This window comes from Crotalus tigris, unplaced genomic scaffold (genome assembly GCF_016545835.1).
Source record: "Crotalus tigris isolate CLP2741 ecotype Arizona unplaced genomic scaffold, ASM1654583v1 scf7180000024439.5362192, whole genome shotgun sequence".
Classification (NCBI taxonomy): domain Eukaryota; kingdom Metazoa; phylum Chordata; class Lepidosauria; order Squamata; family Viperidae; genus Crotalus; species Crotalus tigris.
In genome coordinates, this window is record NW_024100609.1 from 4,756,352 (window position 1) to 4,772,530 (window position 16,179).

At 38.6% G+C, this 16,179-nt stretch overlaps 1 protein-coding gene across 6 annotated transcripts in view; it reads left to right on the plus strand.

Annotated features, from left to right (window-relative positions):
- Positions 1 to 16,179, plus strand: part of LPIN1 (lipin 1) — a 109,566-nt gene that overhangs the window by 74,102 nt on the left and 19,285 nt on the right. For all 6 annotated transcript variants that reach the window (XM_039331940.1, XM_039331935.1, XM_039331937.1 and 3 more), the window contains 6 exons: positions 3,349 to 3,478; positions 4,786 to 5,101; positions 6,143 to 6,236; positions 7,088 to 7,278; positions 11,378 to 11,471; positions 13,675 to 13,744. In XM_039331940.1, the coding sequence (XP_039187874.1) occupies positions 3,349 to 3,478; positions 4,786 to 5,101; positions 6,143 to 6,236; positions 7,088 to 7,278; positions 11,378 to 11,471; positions 13,675 to 13,744 (895 nt within the window). The remainder of the gene's footprint in view (positions 1 to 3,348; positions 3,479 to 4,785; positions 5,102 to 6,142; positions 6,237 to 7,087; positions 7,279 to 11,377; positions 11,472 to 13,674; positions 13,745 to 16,179) is intronic.

The window sequence follows — 16,179 nt, forward strand, 5'->3', positions numbered from 1 at the left end:
GATAACAAGTCAGAAGAATTCCTCAGTTGCACAATAAAATTGACACAGCATTTTGTTAACCATGCTATATTTTATATATATGGGACATATCTCCAATCATCCTTGCCAACAGAGGGATTTGGATGCAGAAATGAAACTTTTCTCATTCCAAGGGCTTTTTCATTCCCTCCGTGAAAAGCACCAATTTTGCACATACCATTTTCATGCCAAAAGAACTGTCCATTGACAAGGAAGTATAGCTCTTGGATAGGAAAATGCCAGGATCTACTCCCTATATTTTCATTAAAACCAATCTAATTCAAAATTACAGTTACAGGCTCTTTCAGTTTACAAATCTTAAAAATGTATCCATCCGGTTTATAAGTTTATGAATATATATAGTAATGAATTATTCTAGACCTCCAAAACATCTGGGTGACTTTGAACCGGTCACTCCGACTCCAGGCTCATCTCACAGGCCTGTTTTTGTGGAAAAAATAAGAGCATTACCTATCTTTGCTGCCTGGAGTTTTATATGTGCATGAAATAGGTTTTAGAAATGCATGAAATACGTGATACAATTCTAGAATAAGAATCCATTTCAAAAGAAAGTTAATTTAAAAGTGATTCATGATGGTGCAGGACTTCACTCCAATGCAAACTATAGTCATCATGTTCAGCAAAGAAAAGTTTAGCTTGATCTTGCAGCTTCTGGTAGTTCTACAGGCTTTCCATATCCTGAAGCTTACTGTCCCAAAAACGTTTTAAGGAAGCAAAAAGTAAGAGGTTTGCATGAAAAAAAAAAAAAGTATAACGTGGGAATCAGCAATTAGAAACTGAAATTGTTCTGAAGCAAGAGACATCCCTTGTTAATGGCTTACATGCCCTTTAGGGTGTGGGAAATCTGTAGACTGGCTGACGCTACAAAGAGGTTTTTTGGCTTGGGGGGGTTTCCTTTACACTCACTGGCCTTTGTGCTTTTATAGATTCATAACTTCCTTCCTTCAGAGAGCATTTGCTTGTGCTTTTTTTCCCCTGTGTATGACGGAGAAAAAAAAAATACAGTTCCCATTTCTGTAGTTGTTGAGTTTCTTATTGCAAGTGACATTTGAGAGCAGCCGGTCATCAGCACCCTGAAAAAGGTTTCTTTCTCTTTTGTTGTTGCATCAGGTTCACTGCATATGTACACGAGCTGCTCATCCGTATGTTTTCTACGTTATGAATAAGACTATATTTTAATCCATATTTAGACAACGGTATTAAAATTTAGATGCCTATTTTAAAGGATATAATTCTATATTCTGGAACATCAGTACATTTCACAACTAGGAAAGTTTCTGTAATTTTCAGATTGTATCTGGAGTTTGTAAAAGTAAAACCCAACTTATAATAAAAGTCTGGTTTTCTCCTTCTCCAACTAGGGAAGGTGAAAACATGTTCTAATCATTTTTTCCCCCCTTGCAATTCAAATTGTTGATTTTTTTTGAAAGCAGCATTTAAAGGCTAGCACTGATGATGTTATCTAGTTTGGGTAACGTCTGCAAGAAAACAACCAAACTCAGAGAGCACCAAGGACCCCTCAGCATTTGTTCTAAGATAGGCTATAAGAAAGGGATAGTTTTCTTACTGGGGATTATTACTGCAACAGAAATGAATGGAGCCTGTAAATAAATATTTACAGCGTGCTTTCACTTAGAGGTCTACACCTTCCAGATTTTATTTTTTGTTCTGTATTTTTTTTCTGGATTGGGATAGTGGATAGTTGCTTAGCCTAGTCCCAGCAACATTAAGATTTTTTTTTTTAAATTTTACTCATGCAATTGATTTCAATGAGCAATTTCCATTCTACCTCCTGGGTCATTTTATAGTGACTTTCCTATTGCGCTAATGAAGTTGTTTATTTTTTCTGTTTTTCTTCTTGATGATTACATACCTCTGGTTATCAGTGTTCTCCAGCCTTAATTTATACTATGTGCCATTGAATCACCATCATACTTTTTTTTGGAAATAGAGAGGATCAGTGTTTGTAAAGCCTATCAGTGCTTGTTCCTTATGTATGGATAATTTTGACTACATTTCTACTAGCATTAATAATGATTCCTTCCCTCCCTTTGGTTATGTTATCTTTGCGTGCACACTTTAAGAATTAAATATAGGCACCAATTTCTTCCTTCCTCCTCAATAATTGACTAATGGTGCTATAACTGAGCAGTGCCAAAATTATACATACTTTAAACATATAATTTATTTACTCAACTTGCTCTTTGTACTTCAAGACTTCTGCTTTGTGTCAGCAATTTTATTCCTAAGTGGGAAAAATACCCTCACTGTGTGAAGGGTTCTGCATGGATTTCACCAGGGAGGACAACATGTTTTGATTTTGAAATAGTTTGAGCTTAAAATACCCCCATTTCAAGTTCAAACGGATTGTATGGCATTGAAATGTGCTGTTTTAACAATACCAGTGTCGTTCTGAACTCGAAACAAGTTTATTTTGATCTCAGAAACCTGTTTCAAACTTGAGACAGAGCTGTTTGGGGTTCTGAATGTTCCAGTAAGATTCTGACAGCGTGTTTCAAATTTGAATCACCTGTTTGGAATTTAAAATGGATATTTTTTAGCTGGAAACCTTTTGCACAGTTATCCAAAGTCATGTGCAGGTCTGAGCTTAGAGGATAAAAGTCACGATATGCATACCCTTGTGCTGCTTTTCCTGTTTCAGGAGCCACTGTCTCTGTTTGTGCACATTGCAGTTCCCATATGTCTCTTCCTTTGTGTGGGCATATACAGTATAGTCAGAATTATCTTTTGTTGACCTTGTCCTATCCAAGAAAGAAGGAGAAGAAATCTTTTTGTTTTTTTCTGGAGGATAGGGGCTTGGCCCTAAAGCTTTATTTTGCTGCGATCTCTGGCAACTTCCTTTAAAGTGTGCATCCTGTTGAAACTAATACAATCTACCTTTGTATAAAACTGATTATTTGAAAACATATATTGTATCCATTTGGCAAATCATCTGTTAAAAGGGAAAAGCACAGTGAGTTTGCTATTTGTGCACTTGTACATGTTTCAAGGGCTATGGTGTGGTCATAGGTATGACTGAAATCCTAAAGGAAGTATTTGGAAATCTCTTTTCTTTGTCAAACAGAAGAATAGGACTGTTAGCTCTTTGTTTAGCTTCAGGATGTTGTATCTCACTTTAACACCATATTAATCTCCTCATCTGGCCAGCAGTTTAGGTTGCTTCTTGATCAAGACTTAATATCCAAATTGAATTAGTAGGCTTAAGTCCTTACATTGGCATTCAGAATAGAAAACTAAACATCCTGCCTTATCTCATGCTCTTCCCATTTTTCCTTGTTCTTCCTGCAGCCCTTTAGATTCACGATCGCTCACTCCTAAAAGTGATTCTGAATTAGTCAGTAAGCCTCTGGAAAGAAGTGTTAAGAACAACAATCCTCAGATGCATTGGGACTGGGGAGAACTACCTCAAGCCACAAAGGTATGTGAAAAGAAACAAGAATGAGACATTTCCAGATTTTTTAATAGAATACTTGAGGTTTTTCTTCTGTCTGAATGGGATATAGAACTCTGAAGTGGTTAACAGATACACAGGGAAGATATAGTTATTAGCTTATCATTAGTAGTATTAGGAATATTGAACTCTTAGCCCAGTCTTCAACTGGTGTTTTGCCATGGCTTTGTAGAGAGGGCAAGAATCTATTTCTCTTTTAGACACATTTGAATTAGCTTTAACTGTGGTTTGTCCTAACAACCAAGTATTGAATATGGTTTAAATACTTGCTTCTTCAGTTAAGCTAGAGTTAAAACTAAGAACAATTTCTGGTTGATACAAAAATGATGGAAGTGTAGCTCGAAAGCTGATGGTGATGCTTCCTTATGTTTTCTTAGCAGTAGTACATGGGGAGAGGAGACAGGTGGGAATCAAATGTATGCATGCAAAACTAAGGCATGGCACTGTATTGACATTGTCATTTTTCCTCTGTCACTTTCTGGAAAACGCAATAATTGAATATGTGGAAGGAAGCAAAACTGTTGCCTTTTAACTTATGAGTGGGTTTTTGACTGATTTCCAATATCTCAATATTGAGCAGAATTTGAGATACCGAATTCGCTTAAAACAATTTTACACATATTTAGGAGTGTTCCTTTGACCCCAGATGCCTGATGATGACTAAATGACCTCCCCGTAACAACTGTAAAACTTGATTTCTGCAACAGAGTGGGAAGAATTGTTCCTACTCTTCTAGTGTTAAAAATGTAGACTGAATTACAAGTAGAGGATTGCTTCTCTGTAATATAGAAATCTAATCCCTTACTCTACTTTTTAATTATTTCATACATGGTCCAGAAGAAGGAGCTGAAGTCATGTTTTGTTTCGGATCCTGACAAAAGTTTTGTCATCTTCTCATTAAGAACTGGGATTTCTCAGTATTGTTCCTTCATAGATTTCAGCGCAAAGATTATCCCCTAGTGGCCTTCCATCCTGCCGCTGCCCAGACTAAGGTTGTGTAGTTCTGGCAAGATCAGGTTATCACGAGACTATACCCCAGAATAGTAGCCAACAAAGGTCTCAAAACGTATCATCTTTGACTTTGGAGAGTATATACTTGCGGGCAAATCCAGATTGTTTCAATGTATTTATGAAATAATCCTAACCATTAACAGGGATTTTGCCCTGTGATATGAGTGCAACGAAGTTGCTTTTATTTCTCACGCGTTGTGTCACTCTGTGTTCTTTTTTCAGGAACCTTTTTTGAATTAGGCGCTTTTCTTTTTCCTTTCTAGACTGCTACCCCACACAAGCCAAAAGAATCCAGCACCTCAGTGACTGTGAATCTTTCTGAAAGCACTCACTTCCGAGTCATCCAGAGTACCGATACGGAAGAGGTTCAGCACCTCTCTTCCCTACCTGACCCTGAACAGGATGAGACTGTGCTGGTTGTGGAAGAAGCAGAGCTCCTGGCACCCGAAACATCCCAAATGGATATAGAGACTTTAGGGGCAGCAGCCCCTTCACCTCCGGCCGGTGAAGAATTAAAGCCAGCCACCACCGGCTTGATGCAGCCAGCCAGCAAAACAGATTCTCCCTCGAAAAAAAAGGGTACGGCAAACTTTTGCAACCAAGTATTATTGTCAACAGCTTGTTATCAGTGAAATTAACTGGCCTTTCCAAGAAATGAGATAATGAAAGGAAAGAGGAAAAAGCGATTTGCCTCTTAGGTCAACAGGAGTGGAATATAGTCACCTTGCATGCAAAGAGGCTTTTTCTGCTTTCCCTTCCTTAAATAGGTGCAGCAAATTCCTTAAAACTGGGGGAGCAAGAACAAAGATAACAGCTCAATGAACAGTGCAGTTTTCTAAACCCTTAAAATGGAAAACACAGTGCAGGCAGTCCTCGACTTACGACCACAATTGAGCCCCAATTTTTTTTTTGTTGCTAACTGGAATATTTGTTAAGTGAATTTTGCCCCATTTTTACAACCTTTCGTGCCATATTTGTTAGGTGGATCATTGCAGATGTTAAGCTAGTAACCCAGCTGTTAAGTGAATCTGGCTTCCCTATGGACTTTGTTTGTCAGAAAGTCGCAAATGGGGATCACAAGTCCCCTGGGACACTGCAGCTGTCCTGAATATGAGTCTGTTGCCAAGCATCTGAATTTTGATCACGTGACTATGGGGATACTGCAACGGTCGTAAGTGTGAAAAATAGTCATCAGCCACTTTTTTCAGTGCCACTGTAATTTTGAACGGTCATTAAATGAACTGTTGTAAGTCGAGGACTGCCTGTAAACTGTACTATGAACTGTAGCTTTGCTATAATGGAGGAAAGCCTAAATAAGAAAGCAACCACAAAATTCCCTGCTTGAGATACGACTTCACGTACTTAATCTCATTTGCCTGTCCATTTCGGCACCCACAAAAACTTATTCTGAGTCTGTTATTCCACTGTTATTCTGTGCCACGAATTTTATTCTCCTACTCTTTTTAATGGATTATTATTTGTTTCTTTTGTATCATAAGCTCCTGGTAAAAGCTTTGTTAAATGGATCAAATAAGTTCTCGCACATTTTTGTTTCCTCAAAGGAGACAAGTGTACTTGCTTAAAAAGTACTGTATGATAATAAAATTTTGCATTTTACAGATAAGCGGAGCCGACATCTTGGTGCTGATGGTGTATATTTAGATGATCTGACTGACATGGAGCCAGAGGTTGCTGCACTCTATTTTCCTAAAAAGTATGCATGCTATAAACTGACATTTACCATTTATGGAAATAGCTTTCTCAGGATCTTGTGTCCCCACATACAAAATTATGTCCCTTGTGCTTTTGAAGGAAATCTGTACTTGGTTGAAGTTTGTCTAAAAGCACAAAGCCAAAACTTCTTTTTTTCTCTGTTAATGCTTTTTAAGACAAATTAGTTTTTTTTAAAAGTGACAAGTAGAAGAAGTAAAATGAAAGGATCATGCAAAAAAAAAAAAATTGCTGGAGCATTATCATACCTCTTTAGGTCTGGTGCTAGAAGGGCATCTTTTTTGAACAAACATCAAACATCAAACTCCCAGGGCTGTTTTGCTATTTTTATAAAAATTAGTGCCCATCCAAAAGACGCATTGGGAATCTTTGGACTGTACATTGGCTGTTTTTTTTTTTAAAAAAAAAATATCTAAGGTACCAGAGTAAGATTAGAAGCATGCATTGGGAGTAAATTTTTTTCCCTGTACCTGTCCAAATATATTACCTAGAAGCTCCTTTGTTTGAAGGCTTTAATAAGCCTTTTGAAGGCTTTAATCGCTCGACAAGAGAGATTCCCTGTAGCGATTGCTTAACCCAGGGGTAGGCAACCTTGGCTCTTTTATGACTTGTGGACTTCAACTCCCAGAATTCCTGAGCCAGCATGGCTCAGCTTGGAAACTCCCTTTCCCCTCAGGAATTTTGGGAGCTGAAGTCCACGAGTCATAAAAGAGCCAAAATTGCCTACCCCTGGCTTAACCTATCAAGGCTGAGAAGTAGGCTAGATGAATCAGATGATGAAATCCATGAGTTTTAGGAAAGAGTGGAGGGCACTAACTCTCCTTCTCTTCTCAGTGGCGATCATCTTGCTCTCTCAAAGAACGCCAGTGATAATATTCCCCGCTCAGCCAATCAATCTCCTCAATCGGTCGGAAGCTCAGGGGTGGACAGTGGTGTGGAGAGCACTTCGGATGGAATCCGAGACCTGCCCTCCATTGCCATTTCACTTTGCGGCGGACTTAACGACAATAAAGAAATATCCAAAGGTACGCTCAACACCTCCGCTACTCCTGCGGTATTGTAAAATACAGTAATGTCTGGTTTGAATGCTCCAACCCCTCTGTGGAAAAAGTGTATAGTGGCCTCTTGTAGATATTGTGCACTAAGGCATATGTGACAGAAGGATGTACAAATGTCCATCCTTTAAAGAATTTGGGTATAATGTGGTATTCTTCATTACTAGTATTCCTCGGCTTACGGCCACTTGTTCAGCAGCTGCTAAAAATTACGACAATGCTGAATGAAAGGGCTTATGACCCGTTCCTGAAGTTACGGGTGTTGTAGCACCCTTGAAATTAGAAGAATGAAAATAATGAATCGGATAATGGAAACTTGGGTGCTTGGCACTCCACCTGCCCTTATGATCAATTGCAGGGGTGCTGCAATTCCTTCCACCTCCTATCTTCCCCATCTATGCCTGTAAACTCTGGGGAAGGGCCAGCGTGAAGCAGCCACCCCTCCCCTTCACAAAGGACCAAATGTCTGGGGAGTCCCAGCCCAGTCTTTCTCTAAGGTTATGCAAGAGACACTGCTCCTAGCATCCTGGGGACAGGAAAGCAGGAAGCAGGTAGGCCCCATCTTGCTTCCAGTCAATTGTTTATTAAAATGGATGCATTACCCAAGATAAATTATCTATTTCAAATAGCGCTGCTCAGAATTTCTGAGAAAACTTTACAAGGATGGCGAGACACTGTTAATAAATTCATATGGAAGGGGGTGGTGTGTGTGTGTGGGGGGAAACCCACAGTTAAGCAAAAAGTTCTGCAGGACTCCAAAGAGAGATGTGGTCTTGCCTTTCCAAATTTTAAATTGTACTGTGAAGATGTACCGATTAGAGTTACCATCTGAGTCTGGCCAAGGGCCTTAGTAGCTTCAGTGATGCTGAGAGTGAGAGTAGGATGCTTTAGTATCGTTCCCTTGCCAGATAAGTCAAAAGGGTGGTGGTGATGGTGGTAATGAAGGTAACAGTAATTCTCGGTGTGGGAGTCAACTAACACAATCCAGAGCCATTTCTGTCACGATGCCCACCCTCAGGAATGTCATTCTCCCAGAGATTAAAGTTGCCCTGACCCTACTAGCTTTCCATAAGGCCCTAAAGATCGGGTTCTGTTACTGAGCCAGGGATGTATGGTTGAGCCCATAGCAAGGTTATGCTGATTATTCTGGCTAGTTTATTTCATCTGCTATATATGTTATTTATTAAGATAAAGATAAGATAAGATAACCTTTATTGTCATTTTTTTACTGCGGGCACAACAACAGCACACATCAGAAATGAAATTTAGGTGTCCGCTCTCAAAATGAAACACATACATGACACACACCTAAACATACTATATACAACATATTTGTTATTTGTTGTGTTGGTTATGATGTTTTTACTTGTTTTTATCCCTTGTTAACCACCCTGAGTCATGTTTGAGATGGATGGCAATGTAAATTGAATAAAAATTCAATTAGCACAGTGAGGAATAAGAGCTTGAAAATCAAACTGGAAGAAAAGCAATGAGAAACTGTGTCTGTATTGTTGTAAGGCTATCTCTATTAGCTTAATAACCCAGTGAGCACTAATGTTTTACAAGTGTTACACCTACTAAGTGGTGGACAACGTGAGTATTTGACAAATTATAAGAGGGGGTAATATAATAACATTCTTATATTAGTTTTACCAATAGGTTTTGAAGTGCAAAATGTGAAGAAATGAGGGAATTTAAAATTATAGAAAGATAAGATAGTTTTACAAAACTTTGTGAAGAGAATCTCTGTTTCCTGCATCTGCTTCGAGGATAAAAATAGCCTCTACACATGGACATCATCAGATACAAAACAACAGAATCATGCTAACTAGATAATAGGAAACAAAGAAGAGAAGTGCAGTGCAGTAAGCCAGAAATTTCAGTGTTCAGATTGTGAAACAGACCATAAACTTGGTGCCATGTTTGCATAAATTAAATTTAGACCATTGGAGAGAACAAGATTTGGTCCAGTTAATTAGAATGTAAAATCAACTTAAATATGTGAAAGAGAACTAGAAGAACTATACAGAGGAGTTGAGACACATAGTGAAAACCAAATTGCAAAAAATATTCCTAAAATTTAAAAGAAAAAAAAAGTTTTAAATGGCTTTTAGAGCAAGCAAGTTTAAATAACCAGAAAAAGATGAAGGATGAAAGTCTTGGAAGGATACAGGACAACTAAATGCACTTTTCTGGCATCAAGCAGCAAAAAACAAGGGAAACATTCAATCCCTGGTCAACAACTAAAAAAAATATCAAGAAAAAGAAAATGAGATAAGTTTTTAAGAAGTTCGGGGAAAAGCAGGAAATGTATGGCTAATACTGGAGTAAACACAGAAGAAATCTAATAGAAGTAAAGGACTATACTAATATTCCTTTTATAGCTAAGATTTCAGAGTGACAAATGTTTTTTTTTTAAAAAAAGAATACACTCAGGAAGTTACTCCATGAAAAAGTGATCTATGGCAGGTAGTAGGAAGGTAAGTGCAGATGAAATTGCCAGTGAACGATTCACAGTTGCAGACGAAGATGCATTTTAAGTGCTAAAGCACATGTAAATATGAAACAATATTCATTTGGCTCAGATACTGGAAAATACCAGTATAATAACTAAATCAGAGAAAGGGGACATAAGCGCACGTGTAAATGACCAAACAATTGCAGGGATTTCTCAAATGAAGTTTTTTACTTAAGATCTTACAAGGAAGAAGAAAGCCAAGTGTGGAAAGATGTTTGTCTGATGAGTACATAGATTTTGTAAAAGAGAAATAAGCAAAATAAGAGGGAAGGAGCAAGCGAGCCCAAGAAGGAAGTTTACCTTTTGGTTTATCAACAGCAAAAACTGACTTACAGCAGATTAGTAAATCTTCCTGGAAATCTGTTTTATTTTTCTGAGGAATCTATAGTATATGAGAAGAGCTGAGTTTGGAGGAGCAGAATAAAATAGTAATGGAAAGACAGATGTGGGGAAGATGATGAAATATAAGACATTTCAATGACAGCAACAGTCAGAGCAGCTAAAGCAATGATCTTATGGTAGGATCAGTTGTGAAACCTGGCTATTGAGAAACAGCAAATTATGGATTTGGAAATCATTACTAAGAGAAAAATAAACCCAAGGAGAACCAATTAATCAAATTTAGATAAAATAAATACAGCTCTCCCGGAGTGCTGATCAGCAAGGAGAAATTCACAGAGTTTGAGCTTGTGATATAAGCAGAAAAACTGGCACAGCCAAATAAAATAAAAGATGGGAAGTTGATAAAATAGGTTCAAGGAGATTGCAGAACCGTGGGTAGAAGAGCTGTTGCTTATTACAGGTTGAGGTAGCTGAGCTTGATTCATTTGTATATGACTAATCAATTAGCAATAACATGCTACTCTAAGATGTTTATCTCGGTTCTTGCCTAACCTTAAGTCATGCTGTAAATATTGTTTTCAGTGCTGCTTTAAAGGGCACCATTCATGTTTATTCAGATTAGTCTATGCAAGGTGACTTTATTTTTTTATTAACCTATAAACGCACAACATAGGCGGAAGGCAGGTTTGGTTGCAACCACCATCCAGGAGTTGGTGTCAGGTAAATTATATATTGCAGGAGTCTTATTGCCAAAGCTACATGACTGGTTATAGCCTGTATACGGGTGTCTTTTTTTTCAAAGAAGATTCATATTTCAGCATTACAGTTGTCTGAACACAAATTTATTCAGATCTGTGATTCAGTCTAACGTGGCCCACGTTCAGTTTGAGGTTTTCTCAAGAATAATCAGGACAGACTATTCTTAAAGCTGAATATGTGAATTTATCTGCTGGAATTCCTACAAATAGAACCAAGGTGGTTAGAGTCTACTTCAAGCAGCATTCTCTGCTTCAGTTTTGATGGGAGTCTTCAAATAACAGGCTTTATATTCCTTTTCTCCTAAAACTATGCTGTGCTGGCTACCTGAGATCACAGGCTCTGGAACTGCTTTTATAGTCCTGTGGTTTCCTAAAGAGGCTAATTCTACAATATATCCCAAGTGCTATTTTAACTAGAGGTTCATTCATGGTTTTTTTCCCTTCCAAACAGAAAAGTTTTTAGAACAAGAAGTCTCTTATCAGCAGTTTGTGGACAACCCAGCTATTATCGACCACCCTAACCTTGTGGTGAAGATTGGAAACAAGTGAGTACAGCTTAGCACAATAAAATGTGTGCATTTTGTTAAAAACAACAACAACAAACCAGAATCCTTCAGAGTGAACAGATTCAAAAAGATCCGAAAAGACTGAACAGCCATTTGTCCAAAATGGTATAGGGTTTCCTGCCTGAGCAGGGGGTTGGACTAGATGACCTCCAAGGTCCCTTCCAACTTTATTATTATTATTATCATCATTATTGTTGTTATTATTATTATTATTATTATTATTATCTAGAGCGGCTAAAGCAATCGGTTGAAATTAACAAGATGGAACTTAAAGTGAGAAGTTAAAGGTTCTGCACCTGGGTAAAAAAATGCTGGGCATAGTCTAAAGCTTAATGACCATTTGTTTAGTGACCAAAATTCAACTATTACTGAAAGAGTTATAGTTATGGTCAGTGTTTGAAGTTACAACTATTTCAGCACCCCCTTGGCCATGTGATCCAAATTTGGGCACTTGGCACTCTGCCCATATTTATGTCTGCAAAACATGCTTCAATTCTCCCCACCACCTATCCCTCCTCATCTCTGCCCTTTTAGATGTCCTGCGCTCCGCCACCTCTGCTGTCCCTGCTGACCTTTGCCATCTTCTTAGCAATAGCATTTAGATTTAGATCCACAGTGCTTTACAGACCTCTCTAAGCAGTTTCCAGAGCCAGCCTATTGCCCCCAACAATCTGGGTCCTCATTTTATCGATCTCGGAACGATGGAAGGCTGGGTCAACCTTGAGCTGGTGAGGTTCAAGGTTGAGTTATTGCTAAAAGGGAAGAGATGGGTTGCAGGGAGTTGAAGCAGAGACAAGTATGCCGTGGCACAAGAAGCATGAGATTTTCACCGAACAACAGCACGGTTCTGGCCTAATGACCGCAACCAGGAGTATTAGAACTGCTATCATTAAGTGGTGCAATTGTGAGGTTTTATGTAATGACTGCTTCACTTAATGATGAAAAATTCCAGTCCCAATTTGGATTGTTAAGTGAGGACTATCTGTAGGACTTGCGGTAATTCATGTGAAAGGGATCTGGTCAACTTCAAGCCAGCAGTGTGATGCAGCTGCTAAAAAGGCAAATGCTACATAGGATTGATTCACAGAGTTATAGAGTCCAGATCATCGGAAGTAATTGCCTTGGTTGGACTCCCTATAGAGTACTGTGTTCAGTTTTGTTCAGTGGCAAACTGGAATGAGTTAAGAGAGAAGCCACCAAGATTAGTAAATAGTTCAGAAACCAAGCCACTTGAGCAATATGTTTAACCTGCCGAAAAGATGTCTAAGGGAAGATAGGATAGTACTCTTCAAAATTTGAAAAGCTCTTACACAGAAGAGGGAATAGAGTTGGGTTCTATAGCATTAAAGGACAAGGTCAAAGCCAATTAATTAAAAATATACAAGAAGGAAGATCAGACTAGATATCAGATAGAACTTCCTAGTTGTATGAACTATGGAAATAAGAAGCTGCAAGAAATGGTCAATTCCCATTTGCTTAGTGGTTTTCACTTATAAGCTAGATTGTCATCTATCAGAGATGATGTAGTGTAGCCTGCATTGTACAAAGAAGTGTTGATCTGGTCTCTTCCAGTTCTGGGATGCTGTTTCCATAATAGCATACATAGTGAATGAATTTCCTTCAGTGAAATAAAACTTGACCTGGAATTGGTTTCCTTTGCATTTTAATCTTAATTCACCTACCTGCACCAAAATGCACATCCATGTTAGAAAAATATTCTTGCGAGTTTTATATTAGAAAAATAAGCTGCAGAAGTGCTTGTTCTGGGGAAAATACACATTAAAAATGGATGAAATTAATTGAAAGTTTGGAAAAAAAATACTAAGTGAAACCTAATTTGATATCCCTATATAGGAACATTTATATGCAGCGTATTGAAATTAAAATTAATGTAATGCCTGAAATGTTTTAATTAAATGCCTCTGGTGCCAACCTTTTTAATAGAAATAGTTGCTTTAAGTTCTGTGATAATTTATGTATGTATTTATTTACATCTTTTATTATTATTATAAACATCTCAAGGTGGCAAACATATTCATGCCTAAGGCAGGATTGGAACTCAACAGTTTTCTGGTTTCTAGGCCAGCACCTTAACCACTAGACCAAACCGGCTCTAATTTGCATGTTTAAATAATAATTATTAAATAATTGGTGTGTTTCAAGGATTGTTTTGCTCTCTTAGGTACTACAACTGGACAACTGCAGCTCCGCTCCTGCTGGCAATGCAGGCATTCCAGAAACCTTTGCCAAAGGTGAGATTGACCATGCCAGCCTTGTGGGTAAAGATCCTTGCTCTTTCTGTCTAGCCCAGGGGTCTCAAACTTGGCAACTTTAAGACTTGTGGACTTCCTCAGGGCTAGCTGAGGAATTCTGGGAGTTGAAGTCCACAAGTCTTAAAATTGCCAAGTTTGAAGACCCCTGGGCTAGCCAGACTCTGTAGGTTGTAGTGTTACCCCTCCCACCACACCACATCCCGGGGACTTCTGGCTTCTTCTATCCCTGACTAATACACAATTGTAATTCATTGTGGGGCAAGGTAACCTTTTTGCTTTTTTTTTCTAGCAGTCTTTTTATTCTTGGTTTAGAAGGACTACAGAGTTAGAGATTCAGACTGTTTTTTTAAAAAAATAACAGTGTTTCCAAGATAACATTTAGCCATTTCCTCCTTAGTTCAGTCATATTGGAAAGTAAAATTATGTTTGTGTGACATTTCTTCTAGTTTACCTAGTTAAAAATAGATAAGAAATATTTAAGTCGCTCAATAATTATATTAATTTTGGCCATGAATTGGCACTTCATAGATTTTCTAGATTTTGCAATTTTGTTTTCAAAGCCATTGTTTGTGATGGATTAGATAATTTGCCTTCAGAATTGTCTCTTTGAAAAGAGAAAGACAACCTAGATTGATAGCGCTCTATTGATATCTATCTATCTATCTATCTATCTATCTATCTATCTATCTATCTATCTATCTATCTATCACAGTGGTTCTCAACCTGTGGGTCGGGACCCTATTTGGGGTCGAACGACCATTTCACGGGGGTCGCCAAACAATGCAGTCCGCCATTTTTTTCCCCTTTTCCTTAGCTGTGCTACTCCCTTTTATTCTATTGGCTTTTGAAAGACAATAGAATAGACTCTCTTGAATAGAGTCTAATTCTATTGGCTTTCAAAAGCCAATAGGAATTGTCCAGGCTGTCTCTGCCCTGCTGAGCCCACCAAAAGTCCCATTCTGCAAACGGTGCTGCACCAGTTGAGTAGTCCTCGATTTACAACCGGTTGAGTAGTCCTCGACTTACGACCGGTTGGGGGTCGTGGCATTAAAAAGGTTGAGAACCACTGATCTATCATCTATCTATCTATCTATCTATCTATCTATCTATCTATCTATCTATCTATCTATCTATCTATCTATCTATCTATCTATCTATCTAATGAAGCTTGGAGCTGCATAATCTTTTGTTGTATGTTATCCCCATGTCTGGATGTATGCTATCATGGGAAGAAACTCAGAGTTTATTGTCAGCCTTTCTGGGTTAACCTGACAGGAAACAGAAGTAGATGGCCCAAATCTACTTCATTATAAGGTTATATTAATGGAAACTTGTAAGTCTGAAGGCCCAGACTTCCCACTATCACTCTGACCCATCTGATCAGTTAGGACAGATTCTTCCTAAGTTTCTTTCTCTGATCATTTAACTCTTGGGGGCTCCTCCTCCTCCTCTTGTCTGATTGTTTCCTAGACAGTATCTCTTTCTTTCATCCCCCAAGGTCATCTACACACTCCATTAGGCCTAGCTCTTGCATATAAAGTCTCTTACCCACTTCTGAACGAATTGATTTCATTAGACACACTTATGTCCAGTTAGAAGTCTATTGAGGTCTTTCCTGTAGACTGATAGTGACATAAAAATCTATCCCAAGATAGCCCTTAATTTGTTTAATGTTTGATGAAATAATGGACTCAGTAGCATCCTTTTGTCTAGCTGAGGATTGATTGATTGATTGATTTATCTGTCCAGTCAGTAAAGTTGCAGCAGATAAATTCAAGCCAGGATTTGCTATCTGCTTTCACTTTTTCCTTACAAGGTCAAATGGCATGAAAAGAGCAAAGATCCTTGACAGCTCACACCAGCTACAGTAGTTTCATGCTATTTCCATTACTGAATTCAAATTCACTAGAAATTCACGCTTAGTCCTCTTCCAAACCAATATGCCATACAGGTAGTCCTTTCTTACTGACCCACTTGTTCAGCAATCATTTGAAATTGCGATGGTGCTGAACTAGGGAAACTTACAACTGTTCGTAGAAGTTCCAGCCATCACACAATCCCCTTGTCATGTGACTGCGTCTTGGGCACTTGGCAGTTGGCTCCTACTGTGGACCGTTGCAGTGCCTGGTGGTCAGATGATCCTCATTTGCAACCTTCCCTGCCAGCTTCCTACAAGCAAAGCCAACAGGGAAACCAACAGGGAAGGCTTAACAAATCGCTCTGCTGAGTCTTCCCCTGCCTTCCTAGGCTTGCCTGGCGTGGTGCCCTGCCTCGCCCCCCTCCCTTTGTTTGCCTGCTTCCCCAGGCCTCCCTTCACTCATGCGGCATACAAGTAGTCCTTGACTTACGACCACAACTGAGCCCAACATTTCTGTTGTTAAGCGAGAAGTTTGTTAAGTGAGTTTTGTCCCATT